The sequence below is a fragment of the Propithecus coquereli genome, unplaced genomic scaffold (assembly GCF_000956105.1).
Source record: "Propithecus coquereli isolate 6110/MARCELLA unplaced genomic scaffold, Pcoq_1.0 Scaffold267, whole genome shotgun sequence".
In the NCBI taxonomy this organism is placed as follows: Eukaryota; Metazoa; Chordata; class Mammalia; order Primates; family Indriidae; genus Propithecus; species Propithecus coquereli.
This window is the reverse complement of record NW_012148252.1, coordinates 876,756-902,514: the sequence shown is the minus strand read 5'-3', so window position 1 is coordinate 902,514 and position 25,759 is coordinate 876,756. Positions and strand designations below refer to the sequence as shown.

At 35.8% G+C, this 25,759-nt stretch overlaps 1 protein-coding gene across 1 annotated transcript in view; it reads right to left on the bottom strand.

Moving 5' to 3' along the window:
* PTPRD (protein tyrosine phosphatase, receptor type, D) overlaps positions 1-25,759 on the bottom strand; it is a 439,560-nt gene that overhangs the window by 214,587 nt on the left and 199,214 nt on the right. The window contains exons 4-9 of the mRNA XM_012647380.1: positions 8,849-9,037; positions 7,582-7,590; positions 6,862-6,879; positions 5,167-5,277; positions 3,796-3,807; positions 1,548-1,817 (exon numbers count right to left, since the gene is read on the bottom strand). Coding sequence (XP_012502834.1) covers positions 1,548-1,817; positions 3,796-3,807; positions 5,167-5,277; positions 6,862-6,879; positions 7,582-7,590; positions 8,849-9,037 — 609 coding nt within the window. The remainder of the gene's footprint in view (positions 1-1,547; positions 1,818-3,795; positions 3,808-5,166; positions 5,278-6,861; positions 6,880-7,581; positions 7,591-8,848; positions 9,038-25,759) is intronic.

The following is a 25,759-nucleotide window of genomic DNA, read 5'->3' as shown; positions in this document are numbered from 1 at the left end:
TTTGATGACAATTCTTAAATGACTAACTCAGTTAGTACCCATTCTCCTCACTCTCTTCAGCCTGTTCTTTTTGTTTGGATTTAGTTTATTTTTTTTTTCCCCTTCAAGATTCACCTTTATGTTTTATTTATTTATCTTTGAGGTGGAAAGGGTAGGGAAGTGGCAAGAGTCAGGAAAACAAAGATAAGAAGGTGAACAAGCTATCAGTTTAATGTGATTCCTGCCTTTGAATTCTTTAAAGGTCTTCAGCACGCCTTCAAATATTTAAAGCTGAAATGGTCATTATGAGAAAAGGTGATTCAATATTTACATATTACTTGAAGAACTACAGAATGATAATATTTGCCCAAATAAATGTACCAAAAAAAAAATAAAAAGATATTTGTTCAAATATTCTGACCTGGCATTTTTTTTTTCAAGGAAATGAGTGATCCTGATTTCCCCTACTTAATCTTTCTGAACTTTCAAGGCAAATAACAACATTGCTGATTAAAGTTGTGTTTACTGGTATTTAGCTGACATTAGTAGTTTCACCAGGTCACATCTGTTGTGCAGTATAGGTTTTGTGTCTGTAATGTATGGATAAGTACAAGTATGTTTATTATTTTAAGGATGTGCAATACAATATTATTTCAAATGAGTATAAATGTTAATGTGTATTTCTGTTCTCATGTCACTTTACTGGTCTTATATGGCATCTATTTGATATGCATGCTTGGTTGGAGGTATAACACCAATTGTAACATGTATGTTGCATTTTCTAAGATCATACTTTCTAGAAAGGGAAGATAATTTCATAATAGTTCCAAACATTTGCAGAAAACTCCAACTGACCCAATTTGCAAACATTTTCTAGAATTCTATAAACACTGGGTAAAAAACAACTTGGTACCCCCACATACTTGCATTCTTTTTTTCCTTTGATTCAAAAATATTCATGGAATATAGTACTTTGGTTATATTTAGTACACTTATTTTAAGAAGAGAATATTTCTTGAGCATTCATATGTGCAAGGTGCAAGACAAAACTAAAACAGAATATAATGCTAGTTACATTTTAATTTTTAATAGCAGGGCCCAACAAAAGTTTAAAGCATCTATTATTAGATCATGTTAATTTTAATTCTCTTTCTTTTCTTTTTATTTTGTCTGCAGGGATTTTGAGTATTCACTGAATTTATTTGGATTTTACTTGTGACTCTCCTCAAGGTTCTGCTCTACTATGACATCTATATGTATCAGTTCTCCCAGAACGGTCGACCATGTCTAGCATTCCTAATTCTGTCTGGTTAGTGCTTGGGCCCTGTCTGTTTTTAAATATTTTGATGATTACCTCTATTTAGGCTGCCAAATAATTTTAAGAAAGAATCTGTCTACCGAGACACATATATCTTATATAATACCATAGACATGATTAGGTTATGCACATTTGAAACACTGAATAATGAATTGATTCATTTTAGAATTTGGAGGACAGGCTTTCTACAAGCATTAGTCAGATGGCTTGAGTGTACCCAGATCCTCAAAGCATGATCCGTTGAGCATACCTTTGACAGTGATCTGTGCTATTGCTTCAATGACACCCAGTGTGGACATAGCAACACAGGTGTAATTTGCTGACTGTCTTACATCATTCAGTTCTAGGACGTTTCTTCCTATTGGCATATCATCTTCAGGTGTCAGATCTTCTGCCCCCAACATCCACTTCACATAAGGCATTGGTGACCCCACGGCCACACAGGTGATATTAACGCTTCCACCTGGCATGATTTCATGATTAGTGGGTGGGATAGAGAATCTTGGCGGGACACGGCGAACTGGAACAAAACACAAGGGAAGATGATAACATATACAAGGCAAGAAAAAAAGTGGATTGTTAGACACATGACATGCACTGTACAGACACAAACAATTGAAACATTGTGGCTTGTCCAAAAACGAAACAAAGAAAAACTGTGGATAATACAGACCATACAAGTATGGTGTGTGTATACACAGAAGAATTTAGTTTAGTCATTGATACCTTAGACACGTTCATACGAAAGTTGATTCAGACCTACAAGGGCCCCACAAATAACTATCTACATACTAACAATACACAAACATCATGCATAAGATAAACACAAAAACATATACATGCATGCATATAACAATGACTCTATGCATGCCTGTATATGCAGAAAAGGGGGCTGGAAGGGTCATCAGCATGTTTAAGTTGAGTGTCAAAACCAACTTCAGTACTGTACACTTTCAGCTGATGTGAATGTACATGTGGGACCACACTATCACATCCCAGCCCTGGAAAACATCAACTAGCATACACTGAAAGTGCACTTTTATTTGTTTTCAGATTCAGAGTGGATGCAGCCTCACACTAACACTGGAACAAACACAGAAATGTGTACACATCTCATATACAGTCACAGAAGAAGAAACAGGCTAACACCAGTAGAGATACTGGGTTGGGTCATGCAAGGCATGCACAAGATGGAATCTCAAGGCCCGTGCTTAGGATAATGGGAGAATGGCTGGAATCCAAGACAACAATGACAGTGAAGAAATAATGGGGCAATAGAACTAAACACAAGGGGAGGAGGTAAAGTACAATGACTGACACGGGGAGTTAGAGAATGATAAGGTTCAAAGTTGGAAGATATTATATTAAGCTCAGGTTGTTAAAGGTAAGATTTGCAAATTCAGGAAGGAAGCTGGTATTTCACATTCAAGATTCCATTCAATTTATATCTAAGGTAAAACAACACAGATGACAACAAAATCTAGTAAGAGGCTTTTTATGCCTACATTCAAATTGAGGGACATCAGATCTCAAACATACAACAGGACATGACATTAAGAGATCATATTAAAGCAATATAACACAGAGAAAATTACCAAGCAATTACAGTTCAGTGTTCCTGCTTCAGATAATCTGAATGCTTATGTGTGTTTAAATACACGTGTCTTGGACATGGTGCAAGGAGAGGGTGAGAGATAAATAAGTTTCATCTTGGGCTTTTACTGGCAAAACATTATACCATGAGAATTTTAGCTCATTATTTTATTTGCTTTCAGAGAATAATCTTTTGGAGCACACCTTAAATACAGATAACAAAGTGATTTTAAAAAATTATAAATAGACTTATAAACAAACAACCTCATAACCCCAAGAAGAAGATAAGTAAGTAATTCTGTCTTAAAACTTTTTGGCTGCACTCAAGGTTGAGATAAACCTCCACTGATTCGAGAAGGCTCACTGCGATGGCCTCATGGGTGAATGACAGTCATAGGAGAAGAAGAGAGAGCTAAGCATGCCTCCTGCAGCCAATTCACAGAGGTTACACAAAGCAAGCAGGAGCCAGTGTAGACTCTGAGGTGTCAAAGAACATATCAAGAAAAATGGAGGAGAGTTTAGTCTTCATGCTTGGGATTAGGGGAACAACTACAAAATGTCATTCTATGGGCAGCAGGCATCCTTATCAAACAGAAATTAAAGGTGGGGTGGGAGATGGGAAAAGTGGAGCAGGAAGGAAAGCAGGAACACTGATCAAGTTCACTGGACCTTAGAGAGTTACGTGTTACCAGTTACCATGCACCCGGGTACATTCTCTCCCATCATGCACCACAGTTAGATACCACCAGCAAGCACCAGAAGCCATGGCCAGGGCATTCTCTGCTAAAACATACCATTAACCAAAAGAAGACCACAATGCAGCTACATTCATTTCATTTGTATTCTTTGTTATTGGTTTAATTAATAGTTTTGTAAGGTGGGTAAAAAGTAAAAAACACACCAACCTTCTCGCAGCTCTGAGGGATGTAGGGGGTTTGATGCAGAACACAATGAAATGAGGAAAGGAGAAAAACAAGGGAAACACAGAGAGAGTAAAAAGGCCATATCAAGGCTTTCAACTGCTACTTGAACATCTTTATTTGCTCTAGTTCACCCTTCCTACCTCAGCTAGAAAAGTTAGCAATATCTCGTGGACTAACACAGTATTAGAAACAATAGCTAGCATCATTTTGAAATTTTCCATGGAAGAAGGTACACATGCCTCATGCAGCAAAGGAGGTCACCATCATGAGAAAGGGGGTTAAAGGGCTTTCAAAGAATTTCGAGAAGAAATGGTTTTCTCCATATTCCCCCACCCCACACTCCAAAGAAAGAAAGGAGAGAAAAACATCCCCAGGGACACAAAATTATCTCTAACAAAAATTTCAAAATCAAGCTAGATATTTTCTTAAGGGAACCCATCCTATTGTAACTTAAAGCCCTCTCAGTCTTTTTTCTGTTCCCATCCCCACCCATGCCTTTTGTGGTTATTCACAGACATGTAGACCAGGAATAAGAACATTTCCATTGGACGAAAAACTACAGGAGCTGGCTTTGAGAACTCTGGGGAAGAGGAAGCCCTTCTTTCGAGTTGAAATGAAAGGCACAGCCATACTTAAGCTCAAAATTTAACCACTTCTATTAATTTATGAGAAAATATGAATGCATCTTCATAAATCATTCTTATCCCAAGGACAACTAATGCTATATTTTAAAATACAATCAGTGTTCCATGCATTGGAAAAAATTAAACTTTTCAGTAAGTCTTAATAATTTAAACAAATGTGTATACATGTGCACATACATAATACTACGTGTTTATAATTAAGAAAGGATAGGAAGAAGGAAGAAAATACAATGTGCTATTCACATGTAGCACCTGTTTTATAAAGTTAGCAGCTTTACCCTTACAGCTCAGCAGCAGAGGTCATGAAGACATAAACACCTTTATGCTTGGAGTTGCACAGAGAACTGATTAGTAGCACACCAAGCAATCATTTCAGGGTTTGTAAGGAAGAGAAACAACAGAAAAAAAGAGGAAAGAAAGAAGAAAACCTCAAACAAATGCAAAGCACAGTTCAATCAATGCAGTAAAAATAGAAATCAAGGTGTAAAAATGCAAATATACTTACAACTTCAAGCCTCGGGATAGATTATACTCGAGAGTTGTCTTTTTTCTAAACAACATATTATTTTACTTCTCTATTTATTAAAATGCTTCAGCTATTACCAAATGAGCTTGTTAACTATTAACATTAACAACACAGACCCCGTGGGTGTCTCAACTCCCCCTGAGCCTAAATGAAGAAGCGATGCCCGGATGATGTCATTCCTACCTCTGACATATAAATTGGCAGGGGCGGAATAGCGAGTGCCCGCGCTGTTGGTGGCAACACACTCATATTTTCCTTGGTCAGATTCTTCACTCTGTTCGATCTGAAGGGCTCCTGTATGGATATAAAATATATTGCCAAAGAAACGGTCAGAGAAGGCTTTCTCACTTCAGAAAACTAAACCTCTTAACAATATGAAAAGCCCTGCAAAGCGAAGGTCCGCTCAACGTCGATTCAATCTCTTGCTAAGGTGCACAGACAGAAAATGATGCGATGAGAAGAACATATAGAGATTATTTTTTTTAACATCATCAATGCTAGCATAAGAAAACAATATATCTTTTCCCAAGCAAGATTTCTAGTCATAATTAACACTCTTATTTCCTAGACTAATAAAATGAAGATGGGTGAGACTGCTTCAAGGAAGTATGGCTTTTAAATAAAACAAAAGATTAATTTTTGGTTTTGTTTTGTTTCATTTTGGTACCAAAAGTGGCGCAAAAGATAGTATGCTCAAAAAAAACCAGGCTGGGTTTTCAAGAAAGTCTTCTGCGGAAGAAAGCCAAAAATACGCAGCGAGTACAAAAAGGCTGCACAAAGTGAAAAATTAAAATTAGTCATTATAAATTATCAAAATATCACTTAAAGAAACAAAACTCCCTTAAGACATGCAGATTTTTAAGAAAAGAAAGACAGTTTGCCACGACTTACAATCATTTATTAACGTTTGCTGAAAAACAAAGAGCAGTTGAATTAGAAGATTTTAAAAAAGTTAAAAAGCACGGCCTGTGCCACAAGGAAGAGCCAACCAACCACTGCTTGAGGACCTCCAGACGGATCCCCTAAGACACCCATCAAAATCCACCAGTGGGATTAGCAGTGTGGTGTCACAAAACCCCAAGAAAAATACAAAACAAGAATTACAAAAGAAATGCACACTGAGTCAAAGTATGAAAAACCAGCAATACCACATACCACCAAGAATACTGAGCACCTTTTGTTTCCATAGCCTGAAGGACAGAAGATCCAAAAATCCAGAGACGAGTAATCCAAGAAAAAAAGAAGTGGGGAAAAAAGCATCACTGTCAGACTGTAGGCGAGTGGGATCAGGTGGAAAGGGGAGTCATTCTTTGACTTTAAGACATTAAGAGAAAAAAGAATTGAAGAACAAAAGCAAAAACCTTTGAAAGATAAAGACAAAAAGCAGATGTTCCAGGCTGTCTTCTGCATGTCTGCCACTGTTCTCCAGACCACCTTGGCTTTGGTCCAGAACAAGAACAGCTAAGGAAGAAAAAAATGATCTTTTTTTTTCTCCAGTTGGACAAAAAAAAAGGAAAAAGAAGAAAAAAAAAAAAAGAGAAAAAGGAAAAAGGAAGAAGAAAAGAAAAAAAGAGGGACAGATGGTACGCTGTGACTGGTCTGTGGTCTAAAGACCGGGATATGCTTTCTTTGAAGCATATCACAACTTAAATAATCATTTTCATAAAGAAAGAAATGAACAAAACAAAGAGAAAAAGAAAAAGGAAAGGAAAGTTCACAATATGAGAGTCACTGATCATAACCAAACAGTACAAAGAAAAAAAATAAAGTTGATGGACATTATTGGAATGATTCTGAAAACAGGACAAAGATGAGAGGGATGAAAGGACAGAAAGAATGAGTAAGGTCATTCTGTGAACGTTAGTTCAGCACTCTTACCTCTTATTGGTGTACCACCTGGGTGGATAATATGAATGCAAATAAGATTAGAAAGAAGAAGCATTAGTACGAGAAGAAGGAGGCTAGGGCTGGGGAGAAGAATTAAATTAGATTTACAGAATTAAATAAGGTCTTAAAAGAAACTTGAATTACTATACTGGTAAAACAGGAATATATTAGATAGTATTATTAGATCATAAAGCAAGTTGCATTATACCACAGAGGGCAAAGACCACAATAGGCAGCATCGCCTTTCTCAGAGAAGCAACTGAGTTCTTAGGTCTGGGGTCATGTAGGGTTAGAATTATATCTTATATGCCTCATATCCCTTTCAAAAAAAAGAACTGTACAATATTTTTTAAAGACAGTTTAGGAAACTACTAGCTAATTTATTTAAGTATATATATAGATACGCATATATATATACTGTTACAGGAAATACTGAAGACTAACTAGAAACAAACACTGTTGCTTGGATATATGCTACTTATGTACTATGCTACATTTGTGTGATATAACGTGTGTACTATTTTATTTTTCTATACAGTGTTCTTACGATAACAGTTCTGTGGAGGTGTGTGTGTGTGCGCCACTATGGAGATCTGGTGTCTACACTGACAGTTAGTAAAATGCATGCCATGCATTTTATTAATAATAATAATAATATTCTGAATATGGAAATTAGTGGGGGTGAAGTGCGCTTCAGAACTAAGCACTTACCAATAGATTCTGGAGATTTAAATACGGAGAGAAGAAAGACAGCATAAAAATATTATTATATTCCTTATAATTTGGTACAAATTTTTCAGAGTTAAAGCTTTATATACTAAATCATCTATGTTACATGTGAATAATTAATTCTTTATTTACAATAACAGAATGCTAATCTACACAATTCTGCTGACAACAAGCAAAAGAGGAGTTAACAAGACGCTTTAACATCACAGGACAGGTCAAAAGCTGAGAATTCTGGGAAGACAGGCAGTTAAACAACTTAGAATTCTATACCAATATTACTACCAATGGCAAAGTAAACAGCTTATTAGTATACGTCCCCATGAAATTACCTAGGGACAGGCTGTAAAACTTAAGAAATTTAGAATCATCTCTACTTTTAATCTAAAGAGACCAAAGGAATAAACTTGGGATGGGGATGGGGAAGGGAGAAAAGGGTAAAGAGAGAGAGAAAACAGCAAAAGCTGGAGTCTACACCAAAAGCAGACTTCTGTAGATCCAGTCACTGGAGGGTTCAAAAACCTTTAGTGTGGGCGCACACTACTGTGGTTAAGGTGTAGAAATGCTCACTCTCAATGAGATCATAATAGTATTAATAAAAATCCCCTCCTTTCATTGGTACTTTGTAAAGGACTTTTTAAAAAATATATCTGGTTACTCATGAGATAACGTTTCTGTGTTTTATGTATTAGTGAAAAGAAAGCAGATGTGCCCAAACTTACTAAACTTTGGTACTTTGATGAGTTCAAATGGAGAAACGACAGCAGAAAACAGACTTTCATAAAATTGAATCATTTTAGTGCTTAATATGAACATTTTGTTTTTAATGGATATAACCATTGGAACTCCTTGCAACTTCTGAATGAAGTCCAATGTTGAAATAAATTTGTTTCAAAAGAAAACAGAGAAAGAAGAAAGAAAGAGGAGAAAATGGATCCATCAAATACTGCAGAAAAGCAGTAAATTAAAAAATTATCAAAACTACAGTCACAGCAGTGAGCAATGTGGATTAAACAGAAGCTGCAAAACACACAGAGAAGAGGAGAAAAACAGACTCTGAAACAGGCTATGACATCACAAACATGGACAACACAGTAAGTAACAAGAAAGAGAAGAGGGAGAAAAATCAATACCTAAAAATTAAAAATAAATAAAATAAAAATAAAAAATAAAGAGAAAGATTTAAAAAAGGGGGGAAAACAAAACAAAAAAAAACTTGTACGAGTTAGTAGAAACAGTAACAAGACCCTACCTGATCGTAACTGTTTAATACGACCATTGTTGTTGCTTGTGTCCACGGGTAAGAAATCTTTAAACCAAGTGATTTCTGGATCTGGATTACCACTGGCTGCACAAAGCATGGTGGCCGTGCGTGTACGCTCAACCACCTTCAACTGTGGGCCCATGTCAATGGTAGGGAAGCCCCTGGGAATTTGATCCTCTGTAAGACAAAAGGTGATATAAACATTGTGTTAACAAGTCTGATGCCCAAAATTCAAGAGATTTTGCCCATAAATCCCTCCCTTTACCTTATTCAGCATTTATTGAGAACCTAACACCAACCAGGCACCATTGCACTATTAGACAAGGACACAGTCATAATGTTGTTCCTGACCAAAGAGTGAACAGTCTCTCTGAGAGCACAGACGGAGAAGTAATCACAGCATTTGAGCGCGAGCAGGCCAGTGAGTAGCAAGAGGAAGCCCCTACTTGAAATGGGCCTTTAGGAACGAGTACAGTTGGCCAAGTTGCAAAAAGGAAGGGGATTTTAGAAAGATGGAAATGTTACAAGTACAGCACTGAGTCAAGAAAGCTTTCACCAAAGGAAAAGCAGCAGCACCGGCTTAAAGAGCACACAGGGAAGAAGCCGGTGCTGGTGAAGCTGTCTGATTCAGAGCTGACACATTTCTCTTACAACTCGCACTATATCTTTTTCACAGAAGCACAAGGTTCAACCCAGATGAATTCCTTTGTAGGAAGTTTCAGTTAACCAGAAAATTGTCTGAGAATGCTTTACAAAAGAACAACAAAAGAAGCTCCCCATTAATGACACAAAAGCAATGTTCCTTGGGGTAAGGGAATACTTTCCTCTATTCCAAAGGCCTGTGCCATTTTCAGTAATTAAGAAGTTCAAGTTCTTAAATTTTGATCTCTAACTCATCCAAAGTTCACTTCTCCCTTTCTACATCTAATTGTTCTAGACCTTCGCTCTTGAGAAATTAAAGTCCTCTTAAATGCCACAATCATGCCCAACGTTGATAACCAACATTGCCAGCTCTTCTAGCCAGAATTAGAAAGGTGTGTTCTATCTAAGCATGGAAGGAGTTTTAGTTAGACGGGTGATAATTATCCAAATTATAATACGACCAATTGTTTGAAGATCATTATAAAACATGCTGACTTCCAACTGGGTCTGGTGTTAATTTGATAGACACTCCCCCGTGACTACTGATAAATTTTCATGAGCTACTAATTCTAAAATGACTCAAAAGCAGAAAGATCAGTGAGTAAAATGTTAGAAATCATCAAACCCCCACAAGCCCCAATATGATCCATGAATCCACAGTGGATCCTGAATCTCAATGATATCAAGTTACAATTTCTGGTAAAGAAGCTCCATTTTGATTCCTCCACTGTGTTGTCAGGAAACCCTTTGTGTTCCCCACTTTCTCCTCTCTTTCACCTATGGGGTAAACTCAATCTCCTGAACCTGGCTAGCAAAGTAGTCCTTTTAAATCAGGCCCCATTTTTCTCAGCCTCTCGTGGATGGATCACTTCTCCCATTGGAAACATTTCTTCTACTCATACTAAAATTCTCACCATTCCTCAGCAAATCATGTGTGTTGAGTACTCTGTGCTTCTAGGAAGCCACTTGGCCCAAGTCACCTTCTCTGTAAAGCTTTCCCAAATTCTCTTAATCATATTTAATGTTTTCCTCCTCAGAGCTACCACAGCAGTAGGTGTCTAAAGCCACTGTCTTGTACTTATCGTTAGTTTATCCTTCTCTGAGTTCCTCCATATCTCATTTGTATTCAAATCCCTTGCCATCATGCTAGCCTAGATTTCCAGATTTTAAGAGAAACTCCAGTGATTTCCAAGCCTAAGTATGAATATATCCCAGTGATTATAATTTTTTTCCCTACTACACACAACTTCTGGTAGAAAGGTCATCAGAGAAACAGTTAAGGACTGGAGAGATTTTGAATATGAATGTTGAAAGAATGTCAAGATACTATCAAAAAATAAAGCTTTCAAGAAAGAGAAAGTTGAGTAAATAGGTCCAGGTAATTATAAGAGAAAGTTAACGAGATAATAAGGAAAAGTACAGACTCTGGTTCTGCCACTGGGCAGGATAGACAGTACGTATCTTTTACCAACAGTCTGTGAAAGAAGAAAAGAAGGTGTGGCAAGTTGGACTTGACACCTGGATTCAGTACAGAATTATTTCCTATCAGATCATGTAATTATCACTAGGGACTAAAACAATATATAAAAATAGTTAACTTCAACGGCCATATTTTCCTGAAGTTGAAAGCTGTAGCTCTTTTTAGGAAGCAGTTACACATTCTGTTTATGTGAATGCGTATACATCACCAGCCAAGCAGAGGTCTACAGTGGACGAGTGCCAGCAACAGTAGTTCAAACGGAATTTCGAGAGGGTTTTTCAAGGATCTGAGAGCAAGTTAAAAATTAGAAATGGGATGAGGACTACTTTGCAAATTAGGCTATGCTAATTTTAATAATCTATTCCACTTGAATTTCATCAGGCTGTTCTTTATGTCTTTAAAGGTTTTGCCAATATATTTACATCTACAGTGTGGTTCTAATGTTGTTTGGGGTAGGGAAAGCAGAAAGATCAATAGCTGCTATACCACACACATTATATTATTAAATATCTTGCTTGGCACTTATTGACACAACATGCTTCAAAGGATAAAAATAATTTACCTCAAGTGTTCCAAAGTCAACTATATTGCCTTCATCATCCAGGAATGAGTTTCTGAAAAAGCTCTTAAGATTTTTTTTGTTGTTGCTATGTTCGTTTTTAAAGCAACCAACTTAGGTTAATAAGAAATCACTTTGGGATTCCTGAGTGGTTTCTGTATTTCCCAGGGCACTGTATCTTCCCCAGGGTGTTTAACTACTAGTCACATTGGCATGCGTAACTATTGCTCTGCTAGTCATTACTTTTCTTCCACAAGTTCATCTCTCTGAGCCAATATTCAGTGCTGATCAGTGGCAAGTGTCAAAGGCTTAAGATTTTGAGCCACTTACTAAAGGCTCTTACCAAAGAAATCTAGATTTAATAACTATTTATAAGAAATGAAGTCTTCACCGTGGGGATGGCTGACCAAATCGACTTGTGCCCTCCTGAAAGCAGTCTAATAGATTTGCAGGACCTTTCTTTTCCTTCTTGGCTCATAAAGAACACTCTAGAGCCCCCTTTTCATATACAGGAGTGCACAACAAAGATAATCTTTCTTGCATACTAATGGGACAGAGAATGTAAAGAGTGTTCCTTTCTTATTTTTAATAAGGGTAATTAAATTCTATCCATCCCCCCTTTGCACAGAACCTCTTTGAATGTGCTTTCTTCATTAAATTTTCATGAGAAACATCACAATGTAACAGATTCAAATAGCCAGAGCTGTTACACGTTGACAGTTGTGGCTTGTTTCCAATTTGACTGTCAGGTATTTGGCAATAAAACTCAGTATTCAACATAAAACAAACTGTAGAAATAATGAAATGTCTAATTGGAATGCTTATCTCAGTGGGTGTAGTTTAGAAGATGTTAATTGCTTTTTTCTTACCCTCTGCATTTATTAGTGATTTATATAAAACTGCCTTGGCCGTTTGATAACATCAATTTTGACAGCTCCTCAAATGTGTGGTACCAGGAACTTGGGAATCAAATCAATACCCTTAATACCTTTAACCACATAAAACTTTCATAGGAAAAAGCAGCTAGCGAAAATTAACAAATTGTCAATATGTTAGTAGCTTTAAACTTTTACATGAGGTGAAAAGAAAAACATTTTGTCCTATTCATTAATGTGCTCATTAAGCTTTAAAGTGCCTTACTTATCACAGTTCCATATTAATATTCAATCATGCAGAATTAGCTACTAATTCATCAACAATTTAAATCAGACTTGACCTTCACAAAGCGATTTGGTCTGTCATTTTGAGAGGCCATTAAAGGGCAGGTTACTACATACTTGTGCTTAGTGAATCGTAGAGTCATACATATTTTGTTTGGAATGGCAGCTGTAATAGACCTGGAAATATAGCACATTCTTTGAATCTGGTGTCTTAATGAAATATGCTGATATGAAACTTTCAGTTTCATTAAAGAAAGAGAAAAATGAACGTCAGCATTTTCCCAAGTTAACTTCCCACTGTTGTACAACTTGTTAACAACCCCTGACCTACCCAGGACTTGAATCTCTGGGGGAAGTAGTGTAACACTGTTTTGTAGGGAGTCATGCCTTAGATGTCTGTGAATGATTAATAGCTTTTGAATAATTTGCTCAGTTAAACTGTCATCATTGTTAATATGTAAACAATTTTAATGATACTTTTATTTTCGTTCCAATTCCCAAAGACTAAACCTCTCAAATTCAAAAGGAAGCCACGAATCTCTGAATTGCCTGCTAAGGCCACTGCGCCCTTCCAAGGTGGCCCCAATTAGTTCTTCTTCCCTAATCTTGCTAGGGCTCTTGCTGAATGAATTCAATCAGACTAGTTCTTTGACTCTAGTCCCAAAGGATTTAAAGAACTTTTCAATAAAAGACTGTTTGCCATGGTCCTTGGAAAAATCCTGATTTTTCAGATTTGCCACAAATATTTTTATGAATGAAAAGCATGCCAACTACATCAATGGTATGCTTCTCCAAATGCATTATTAAAAGATTTGGCAAGTATACCTGAACACTTAGATTTCATTGACAATACAGAGGTTTTGGCAAGAATGGTAGTACAATAAAGCAATATCAGAAGCTGGAGGAAGAGACAAGCAGCTTTTTTTCTTTCGGGAATTCATCCCTTGGAGTCACTTTTCTGAGTGGCAAACAGTTCTAAGTGGCTCCTCTTTAAAAGCCCCCAACTGGTGTTACCAATAAATCCCTTATTATAGTCAATATATAAGTGTGAATCTTATAAGCTCACAGGGAGGCAGGAGCTATGTGTTATTTCCTTTGTAACCTTCCCAGGGTTCCACAGATACTTGTAATTAGACATGTTTATGATGCCTTGACAACCATTTCAGCACTCACTCACGAGGCATCTCCGAATTCCTACTGCGCTGACTCAAAGCCACTCATTTAAACAGTTAGCCATCCTTCAGTTGTTTTGTGACAATATATTTGGCTTTCTCAATTTGAGTATCATTCTATCAAGACAGAAAACTATCTTATGACCAATTTCTATTTTTTTATGGTGTCACAAGTAGTATTAGACTTAGAGAATTACAAAAATGGTTGTTAATGACTTTATCTTCACAATCTTTAGTTTTACTTAGTTAGCAAAGGATTTTCATTTAATTGAGATGTACAATTTGTGCTTGGTTCCTTCTTCAATTTATCACAGTTGCTACACAACCAGCACACAATTTAGTTTCTGCTTTCTTCATTTTATAGGAGGCCTTCCTTCCCTCGTATATTTGTTGTCATTTCCAAAAAGTCAAAACTGCAACCACGTGACAAAACCTCGTATGTGAACACAATGAAACCGAAAAGAATACAGAATATATGTAACTATATTCTACTGTTATCCTATCTATGGAATAATGAAATTCAACTAATGACAAAAAAAAGTGAATCACTCAGTTTTATGTTGAGGCAAACACTGTGGGTCTTGTTCCACCGATAGGAGTAAAGATTTCTAAGTGACAGGACATCTTAAGGCTTTAGGCATTCATGATATAATCTTACAGAGACAAGTGATTTTATTTTCCTTTGAAGCGTGGAAGGATGGAGTGGAGAAAGTTTTCAATAACATAAGAAAACAAGGAAAATGTTACACTGGTAATACGTAGAATATTTTCTTAACTAAAAGTCTTAGACCATAAATACATACACACATACACACACACAGAGATAGAAAGGCTTCTTCACCTGTTAGAGAAATAGTATTATTCTATTCAGCATAAAATCAGTGGGTTTTTATACTTAAGAAAAAAGTAAAAATTCTTTCACACTTTTAAATACATGTTGCTCTTAAGGTGGTCAAATAAGATATTTATGAAATAAAATATCTATGAAAAGTTGCATTATATATTAAAAGAAAAAGAGAATTTGAACTATTAGTTCTAAAAATCTCCTAGATAGTCAATAGATGGCATTATTCATTCTGCAAATATTTATTGAAGGCCTCCTTTGTGCCAGACTGGGTAAGGCACTGGGTATGAAGTAATCTAAAGAATCTCTATATTGTTCTGATTTAATTGTATCTGCAGGATAATTAGATTCTTTGGGAATAATAATAGTACCCATCTCATAGACAGGAGGATTGAATGAGATAATGCATTAAATGTGCCTAGCATTGCCTGGCACTAGTGCCTGGCATCTAGTAAAATATCGGCCTATCCCAAGCTCTAGCAATAGAGCTAAATAGAACAGAGGCACCTAATTCTAAGGCTTGATATAACAAGAATTGCAGCAATAAACTGCAAGTGAGAAAATACTCTATGCGAATCATAAAAACAGGGATTATGCAAACATGCAAATAAATTTAAAGGGTAGTATCTGTGCCAAGTAACTACTTCAAAGCTCATACATCACATCATTTCTTCCTTTTAACAAGATTTTAAGCTCACTGATTAATCAACAGTACAGATAAAGAGAATTTATACTATGATTTGTTCCCAAAAATGAATCTGAAAAATAGCTCTAAGTATCTGGGATGGCAAAGCTTACTTGTGAATCACTGACACTGGTTCTTTTTCCTTATGTCATGGGAGGTGTTTTTCTTTTAATTATTCAGGGAAGGGTGATTAAGCATTCATCATCTTGGGGAGTAGGTCATGTTAAGAAGTCTATAATGGCTTTCTTAAAGAAAATAATTTTTAAAAGATGAAGCCAAGAAGTCACAGAGACTTTTGTTTTTTTCTTCCAAAAGTTTCTTCACACTCAGAAAACAACCATTTGGGCAAAATGATATAAGTCAAAAAATACCTCTGCACGAAGTCCCCATAGGCTAGTTGTAATAAACCCATTAATTGTTCAGCTCTTGAGAAGGGGAAATCTCTCAACAGATTCACACCCACAACAGGATAGAATTTAATAAGAACATTATATTAGTCTAGTGTAACATTGGTACCCTACGAAGTGCTATGATGCCCTGTATCTCCAAAATACAGGTATTTGAGCCTTGTTAGAATTTCTCGAGGTAGGCAAGGTGGTATCACTACCATTTCTATGGACATAAAACAAAGACTCAGTAAAATTAAGTTACTTGTTCCAGGTCATACATATAGTAAAAATTAAAGAATGTCTTTTAGCTCTAGATTTGATATAACATATTTGTATTTTATGTTTTCTTTATGCCAATTGCTGTTCTTCAAATAAATATTCATTGTGAACAATGGAATTCTTGATCAGAGTCAACTTATGATGAAAAGCACAAAAATTTTTTTTTTGAATACTGGGTCATTTTTTATTTTTTAAGCAGAAAGGAATAAACACTAAAGTTCCATGGGGTGTAGTAATAATTTAAAAGTAGATCTACATTTTAAAAACCTACCTTTTAATATATATCAATTGGCTTCTCATTCATTTAGCATTGGCTGTACGTAGAGTCAGAATGCTGCCATGTTTGCCAGCCAATAAAAGGTGGATGAGAAATGGAAGAGTGTGAAAACCTTATAAACATCAAGCAGTTTCCCCGGAGAGCTCAAACTCAGCACTGTGCCTACATCCTTAACCCTTCTGTAATTTCTATTTAATTATCTAGGAAGGGCTATGAATGGCAGGACTTTTGCCATGGGCAGACAATAGAAGTCAGTACACAGACCAAAAAATCAGACTTAAGTAGACATAACATATCTACCTTATGACTTTGGGCCACACAGATCCCTCTTCTGTTATATGGGGCTACTAATGACTACCCTGAAGCTTTGTCTGGATAGGGAGATGGATCAGTGTCTCAGAGACTGAAAGGCAGAGGGTTACTGGTTGGTGTACTTGCTAATTTGTTGAACAGCAATGAGTTTAAGTCATTATCTTTCAGAATAAACCACAGTGTCAGGCTACAAACAAGAACCACCATTTTCTTTCCAGAATACAGTCCCTGAAGAGGAGGAAAAAACAATCTTTTCTTAAAGAAAACAGTGTAAATAAAGCTTTTATTTTCACCATTCCAGATGGCAGCAGGGTATAATTTGTACTGTTTTGACATCATGACCGTATTATTCAAAATCAATCTTCCTGCAAGTGAATTGAATAAAGCACTGAAAACAGAAAAATAAAGAGCAAAGAAATAAAAGCTAAATCAACATTTTCTAGCAAAGTTAGGCTCCTGGGCCATTATCAAAATGATATGCATATGAATGAAATTGAAAAATAATTCATATAAATAAAGTAGTTTCTAATTATAAGTCAAATGCTGCTCTAAGTCAGAAAGAAACTATTTAAAGCAGAAAAAAACTGCCAGTTAATAAATGATATTCCAAATGGAATATTTAATAAATATAAGATCTGCCCCCCCAAAAGTAATTATGAACAAGATACAAGGAACTTTTATTCTAAGGTCCTCTTTGCAAGTTATTATGTACAGATGGTATGCTTGTCTTAATATAGCTATAAATCAATCGCAGAAGCTTTTATTTTAGAGTAGATTTAGGTATCTCTTAAGGGTGGTGACTAGATACAAAAGTCTCCAAAGATTTCTCATAGAATTATGCCACGCAGGAATAGAAAATTGGACATTGATAAGCTGATAAGAGTCTCATTAGCAGCTACTGAATATTCAGCATACCAACCAGCTACCCACAGAGCATTCTAGAGCAAAGCTCCATTTTATGAAATATTCTTCACATGTTGAGGAGTTTGCAAGGCCCTCTTGGCAGAGAATAAAACAAACTTGTTTAGAAGCAATGTATACAATTATCCTACAAATTGCAAAGTAATGTCTACATAGCAGAACACAAACCCCAGTTAGATTAAATTATCATTTGTCTCAATGTGGTAGATGCAATTTAACATTGCATTAAGTCAGTTAACTCTTTTTTTTTTTTTTTTTTTTTGAGACAGAGTCTCACTGTATTGCCCAGGCTAGATGGCGTCATCCTAGCTCACAGCAACCTCAAACTCCTGGGCTCAAGTGATCCTCCTGCCTCAGCCTCCCGAGTAGCTGGGACTACAGGCATGTGCCACCATGCCCGGCTAATTTTTTTCTATATATTTTTAGTTGTCCAATTAATTTCTTTCTATTTTTAGTAGAGACGGGGTCTCGCTCTTGCTCAGGCTGGTTTCGAACTCCTGAGCTCAAATAATCCGCCTGCCTCGGCCTCCCAGAGAGCTAGGATTACAGGCGTGAGCCACCGCGCCCAGCCAATCAGTTATTGTTATTAGTGTATGGCCTTATGATCATTTGGCCAAATGATCAGCATTTTTGTAATTCATAATTAAAAAAAAATTCATTGAGAAAAATGAAAGTACACTCTCCTAACTGGCAACACTATCAATACTTGAATATTTAAGTAAATATTTAGGAAACAGAGTAATGCTTTTATTTCCTTCTTAGGGATGCAAATCTCATTAAGACAAAATCTAATAACCATAACTTTCACAAATCTCATTGCTTTTTATTAATTTATATTTACTAACAAGCAGGTGTCATGATACAGCCATCCAAATGTTTGCCTTACTTTGACTATTAAAATAATTTACCACTTTACAGAAATTTATACTTGCCATAGTATAAATTTTACTGTTTTTATTTCTGATAAATTGATTGATTGAGACAGGACCTCAGTCTGTCTCAGGCTGGACTGAAGTGGCACAATCATAGCTCACTGTACCCTCAAATGCCTGGATTCAAGTGACCCTCCTGCCTCAGGCTCCTGTCACTGGGATTACAGCTGTGAGCCACCATGCTGGATTTTATTATTTCTGGAAGAAAATGGAACTAAAGCTCAAAAATTTGATTCTTGTTTTTTAGAAAGAGAGACATAAAGACAAAAACAGTAAACATGGAAAGAGAATTGGGTTTGGCTTCTGCTTCCATTATTTGTTAGCTTTGCAAAAGTTAGAAACTCCAACAAGCTCAAATCAAATAAGGCTACAAAAAACATTTACCCTGGCTGCTTCACCGTATTGTAGTAAATATAAATAAACATAAATAAGTTTTCTAAGCCATCAAATGTTATATAAAGAAGAAAACCAGAATTAACTGTGTGGTGTCCGATAGGAGTTGGAGGTACTGGTGTGAACACATGGCTTTATAGATAGACATAGAAATGATTTCAAAATGAGTGTGCACAGACATGCATGAATTCTTTATATAAGCTCATCAGACATATCTTCCCTAGCTGTGTGAACCAAGGGAGGCTGGGAGTAGTGATACCCAATAGCAATGGCCACACCTAGTATCCATATTTTGGGCCACTCTCTAATGAAATGAAACAGAGACCCTTATAGAAATGACTGATTCTAGCCCTCACTGGAATAAGAAAAATAGAAGATATATCCAGAATTATTCTGTTGTATAAGACAGTACTCAAAGAATGATAGGGACATATTAAATGCACACAGAAGCCAGCTTGATGGAGCTCTCATTGGTTAAATATGAGGCAATTTGAACATCAAAATTAGAAAACACTAACAAATTGAAACATATTGAATAAAAAAAAGACATATGTCCATACTGATATAAATAAATGAATAAATCAAAAAGTTTCTGGAGAAATGGGGTACTTACATAGTCTCAAAGTAACTCCCCACATAAATTTAAAAATGTAAAGGAAAAATGAGTAACTTTACAATGGAGAAGGTTCACAGAAACAAACTTGATCAAGGAAATCAAAATTAACAACATCAGTAATGATAAATCAAAATCATGTGCTGAGAAAAACATGACATCACTTCCATTTATTAAGGTGAAAGATTTATAACCTAAGTACAATCATTAGTAAAAGGCAGCAAAACCCAAAGTGAGAACATTTTGTGAAATAACAGGCTTGTTATCTTCAAAATTATAAAGTCCAAAAATGTTGAAGAAAGACTGAGGAGAAAGACTGAGGAACTCTTCCACTTTGACAATTAAGTATATAATGTAACTCTGAGCTGGAGCCTTCAAGCTTAGAGAAATCAGAACTTGGAACAACTGGTGAAACCCAAACGGGAAAAACTGGGGAAATGTGGTCTGAGGTAAATGGGGTCTGAGAATCAAATGGTTATGCTGCATCAATGTTTACTTCCTGATTTTGATGGCTGCATTATATTCATTATAGTTGGGTAAGAGAATGTCTTTATTTGTATAAATACAAATATTTGAGGATGAAAGACATCATGCTAGCAATTAACTCTCAAATAATTCAGAAACAATAAGTTCTTTGTACTGTATTTTCCACTTTTCTATGAGATTGGGATTGTTTCAAAATTTTAATCACATATAAGTTAATTTATATTATCATAAATAAATGGATTTATTCCCAAAGTTTCTGGGTAACTAGATATTCTTAATATACTCAGGCAATTTTGTCCCAATTCTGAAAACTATTCTCAAATATATACTTCCTCTGAGGCTCTCTTGAACACCATGATTATGTAAATAACATTTCAACTGTTATTATCAGTTTTATACAAATAATGACAATTCCAGAAAAAATGATATGACTGGACATATGTAAATTCCTTTGAAATTAAGACTTATAAGTATTTAATTACCAACCCTAAACAATGAAAAAAATTTGAGTAACAACCCAAGAGCAAGGCTCTAACTCATAAGAAAAGGTAGAGAAATCAATATTTTAATAAAATAATTCCATGTTTATGATTTTATTGGAGAAATTAAAAAGAGAAGTAGACCCCTTCTTGATTTTCTTTCCAAGTGTCTGAGAAAGTTTACGATAGAAGATAAGTGTTTTGAGAATCTTCCTTCCAACTAAAACATCATCAACCTGACTTAAAACCCAGAATAGCTTCAGAAATCCAAATGTTATTTCTTAAGCCAAACTTTTAAAATTTTTTAGAAAAAATCCACGTTCTCCTCAGCTCTTCACAGTTTTCCTCCTGCAAATAGAGCACATTAAAGAAAAATGCTTGTGATCTCATTGTCTTTAATAATGTAGGAAGTGGGAACAAGAGGAACAAAATAAAGGGACTCAGATACACCTAAGTAATTCTGAAGAGAACATTTCACCATTTTATTCCACTCAGTAACAGATTTTATACTTTTAAAGACAAACTGTGGTAGGTATTTGTTTTATTTGAAGAGAGAAGATAGATTCTGAAAACAGAGATAATAGCAGTTTTCTTTTGGGGATATCTTGGAAAATAAAAAGATCAAATCTTAAAACACCAAACATCATACACAGAAATGTTTCACTGTAAAGAATGAAAACTACAAGAGTATATGAATAAACATTTAAAGATAACTTAAGTGTCTCAGAATATATTATGTATCTATGGGGGAAATTTTCCCATAAATACACATAATTTTCTAGTTATGTGGCAAAATTCAGCCTGAATCTAACACCAAAGAATAACCAAATGAAATTAGCTTAGGTTTGTCAGTGGAGGTTTTTCTTCAAAATCTTTGAAATCACAGACTGTCAGTTTATGAAACTGCTCAAAGATGTTTATAACTATGATTTATTTTTTATGATTTTTGAATTTCCTTCCTTCTTTATATAAACTTACCATTCAAAATAATATATTTAAAAGCAAACACTGGTAGAAATTAATTCACTAAGTTGTAAAATATCAAAAATATTAACATGGTATGCAACAGGAGGTCAGACTTCTGGAAAATAACCTGATAAAAGAAAAACTATCACAAAATGGCCAAAACCACCACCAGAAGTTATATGAATGAAATCCCATATCCTTTGCTACTAGACAGAAGAGATAAATTCCCCACATAAATTCTAGAAGCTTGACTTTCTTCTTCAATAGTAAATTAAACCCAGCGAATTAGAAAAAAGGATTCAGGCAAAACCTGAGAGCATACATAAAGGAGTGTGGTCTTTTTCCTAAGAGCAAACGGGAACAAAAGGAACAAAATAAAAGTTTTAAAGGCAGATATAAATGTGTGGACACTTAAGTGCCCATAGGCACGTGCATAGGTAGGATTGTCACTTATCACCAAATTGACATTTTGAAAAACACCATTTTAACTGCACTGTGAAAAATGCATTGGAGAAGGGAAAAAAAAAAAATGTAGGGAGGCCATTTAGTAGGCTACTGAGATAGCCCAGTGGCAAGATAAATTTATACCAGGCAAGTAGTGAAGGAGTTGGGGAAAAGTGAAAAGAGTTGAGAATAATTTGAAGGTCAATTTTACAAGGCTTGGTGATATTTTGAAGATGAGCAATGAAGGAAAATCATCAGGGATGGCTTTCTAAAACTATACGATGGTTTGCATGATATATTTGTCATCATGTCTTCCCTTGGGAAATTATGTCATACATTTGAGGCACTTCTGAAACAGACAGTATGCCCCATGGGTAGCCGCCCTAGGGCAGAACACAGCCCCAAACACAAGTCATTATCTGCCAAGTGAATACTAGCTCACCTTTACCTTTAGGAGTTGGCAGAAAAGGCTGGCCTATTAACCTGTTTTCCCCCTTAGGTGCTTTGTCTCAGGGTGAAGGCAAGATCTGCTTCTGCCTGTACATGTGAGCTCAGCATCCTCACTATGGATGTACCAGGGCTTCCCTGGGCACTGGTCTAGAATGGGTTAGGGATACTCATGGGTTTGTATCAATTTTCTACACAAACAGCTCTACTCCTGTAATCTGAAGACAGCTCGAGCATGCCAGGGTAGTTTCTCCCTAGCCAGAGAAAAAACTCATGAAATATTAGAGTATGATAGTCAATGGCTTCTTGAAAAAAAGGATAAATAACTTGAGTTGTACTCCTATGAAGACACAGCATTAGGAATCTCCTTATAGATAACTCATGGCTATCACATTTTAACATATGACATGCCAATTAAACAGATACAAGTTTCCAATGATAAGATACTCAGAAGCGATGTAATAAACCTTTTTCTTTCATATTGAAAACAACTCAGAGTTGCTCATTTTCATTTAGTTGTAATAGACTGACATATTGTTATAAATTTAGGAAACATACAATCTCTAATTCTTAACAAAGTGACAGCAACTTGACAAGCAAAAAAGTTATCTCAGCCTTAAATTCACTGACATAACAAGCCAACATATCCCACTGCTCGCCCCACAGCACAAGGGGATGGTTTTTATGTTTACCACAAGATTAATGTTCCTTCAATTGTTCAGCGATGATGGCCATGAGACTGCTGAGTAAATAACGTTTTGTGTATGTTCACTAAAGGAAGGCAGAATGTGTATTTCAGTCACTGAACCTTAATATATAACCAACGCTATTTAAGTGTTCATTGTTCTAGAGATAAAATATTAATACTATGCAATACAGCTTTGTAAATTATATAGAACAAGTTCTGTGGACAAATTATAGTTACGTGGGGATATTTTATAGTTTTTTCAGGAATTAACTCAGAATAACATAAAATATAATCAAGAATGTTTACCTAGTGAAAAAAAGACATTTTCAATTTAGTTTTTTTGTTGTTTTTTTTTTCCTAATGCATATCATAACCTACCCTGGTGCTGGTGACTCGGGCTTGAAAGCTCTTAAGACTTCCATTCCCTGAGAACCTATTGGGTACATCATATATGCATAGTAGTTTGAATCGTGACAGATCTGCTCCTTTGACAGTAAAAGCTGGGTTATACAATAAAGCCAGTCTTTTTTATTTTAACTTTCAGGAGGCACTTATATACAACCCCTCTTTCAAAGCTTAATCTACTTTCCTAAAGCCTGATAAGTAGGGTTCTAAAAAGAAAACCTTCCTAGGATGTTGGCTTTCCTTGTGCATTAGTATGATAGAGATATAAGAACATTCTAGCGGCCGGGCACGGTGGCTCATGCCTGTAATCCCAGCACTCTGGGAGGCTGAGGTGGGTGGATCTCTCAAGGTCAGGAGTTCGAGACCAGCCTGAACAAGAGCGAGTCTCCCGTCTCTACTAAAAAAAAAATAGAAAGAAATGATCTGGACAACTAAAAATATATATATAGAGAAAAAATTAGCCGGGCATGGTGGCGCATGCCTGTAGTCCCAGCTACTTGGGAGGCTGAGGCAGGATTGCTTGAGCCCAGGAGTTTGAGGTTGCTGTGAGCTAGATTGATGCCACGGCACTCTAGCCCGGGCAACAGAGTCAGACTCTGTCTCAAAAAAAAAAAAAAAAAGGAACATTCTAGCACACACAATCATAGTTTTTAAATGTTTGTCTATCTGTTGTGAGGGGGAAAAATGCAGTGAGTCATAGGGATAATAATACACTGTTTCATTCTCACCTCTCTTTCACTCCCAGATGTAATTTCTTTCTTCATTTTTGAATTCATTTCCTGGCAGTGTGGATATTATTTGTTTTAATATTCATATTTCATCCTTGTCAAAGAGACTATTGTTTGTTCAGACACATAGTGACATGTTTCTTATCATTTAAATTTTAGCTGTTCTAAATTTAACTCAGAACAGAGTTAATCAGGTGTACCCAGACTCCAGGATTCCCTACTAAGTTCATAAGAAGAGCTATTTGCTTCTGGATTCTTCTTCAAAAGACAGATATTATATGGAAAATTGCTCACCAAAATTATTCATGAATTATAGATCATGAGATAGTTCTGAGGGAAACTATGTCATTCTGATAAAATATATGATACTATAAAGTCAACTATCATAGGTTTTATCACAATGACTTTTTAGTTCTAAAGTCGAAGTCATGGTTTTTGGTAGATATTCTTAAGTGTTAACTGTTTTCAGTGACTTAGTCTATATCAATATTATCTCATTCGATTACTAAGGTACATAAATTACTACTGACTGATCACTGTTAAATATCCAAATGGTGTTTTACAGAGGACTTTTTAAGTTGAATGAATGAGTTGGATGCTTGTTTATAATTTCTTAATAGTTTTTCAGGTTCAAATTATTATACCTATACTTTATGGTGTAGTTTGGTAGTTCCTTAATTTGCCATTAATCCTGTTTAAGAAGAAATCCAACATATTGTATGCAAACTCTAGCTAAAACTGTGGGTGCTCACTTTGTCCACTTCAACTTAGAGGGCCTCTGGCCTATCCAAGCACATAATACTACTAACTCTTTAGTTTTCACAAGAAGATATACATACTTGGCCTTAACACAGATCAGTGACAAAATCTGAAACTCTTCACTTAACCAACCACATAGTGTGGCTTTAATTCGTACTAATCAGGGATCTCAATCTCAAAACTGATGGTCAAAACAACTTGGCCAGAGAAACAATAAATATGGAGAATTAGTTGAAATACTACAATTCCATTTGTTCTTCTACATAATATATATAAAAAGCGTCCTTTGGTTAGCTAATGAATGAGAAAGCTAGATACCAGGACTGTTTTCTCTTGTCTGCTAGAGAATAGATTTAACTGGATTGTGTTTTGGTATAATTTGAGAGGTTACCCTGAGGACTTTAATAAGCAACTTCCCTATGATGTTACAGAGTCAAACATGCATATGATGCAGAGAGTATTCTTCACTGTATGCTAACGTCTTCATTCTGAAGAACTATGGGAGAAATCTTTCCCCCTGGTTTCAGTCTCGGGAATACTTACGGTTTTTCTGAAGAACTGATTTGTTTTTATTTTATGGACATGATACATATGTGTCACAGTTTTCTACTTTCTCACTTCCAGATCCGTTAGGAGACTTAGAGCTAAAATTGTGGTCTATTTAGTAAAGACACAGAAGTCCTTGGTATGGGCTGTTATGTGTGTTCCAACCTCACTCCTAACATCAACTTGTCTGACTACAATATTTTTCTGCTCCATCATGATATCTTTTTTTTTTTTGAGACGGAGTCTCACTCTTTTTGCCCAGACTAGAGTGCCGTGGTGTCATCCTAGCTCAC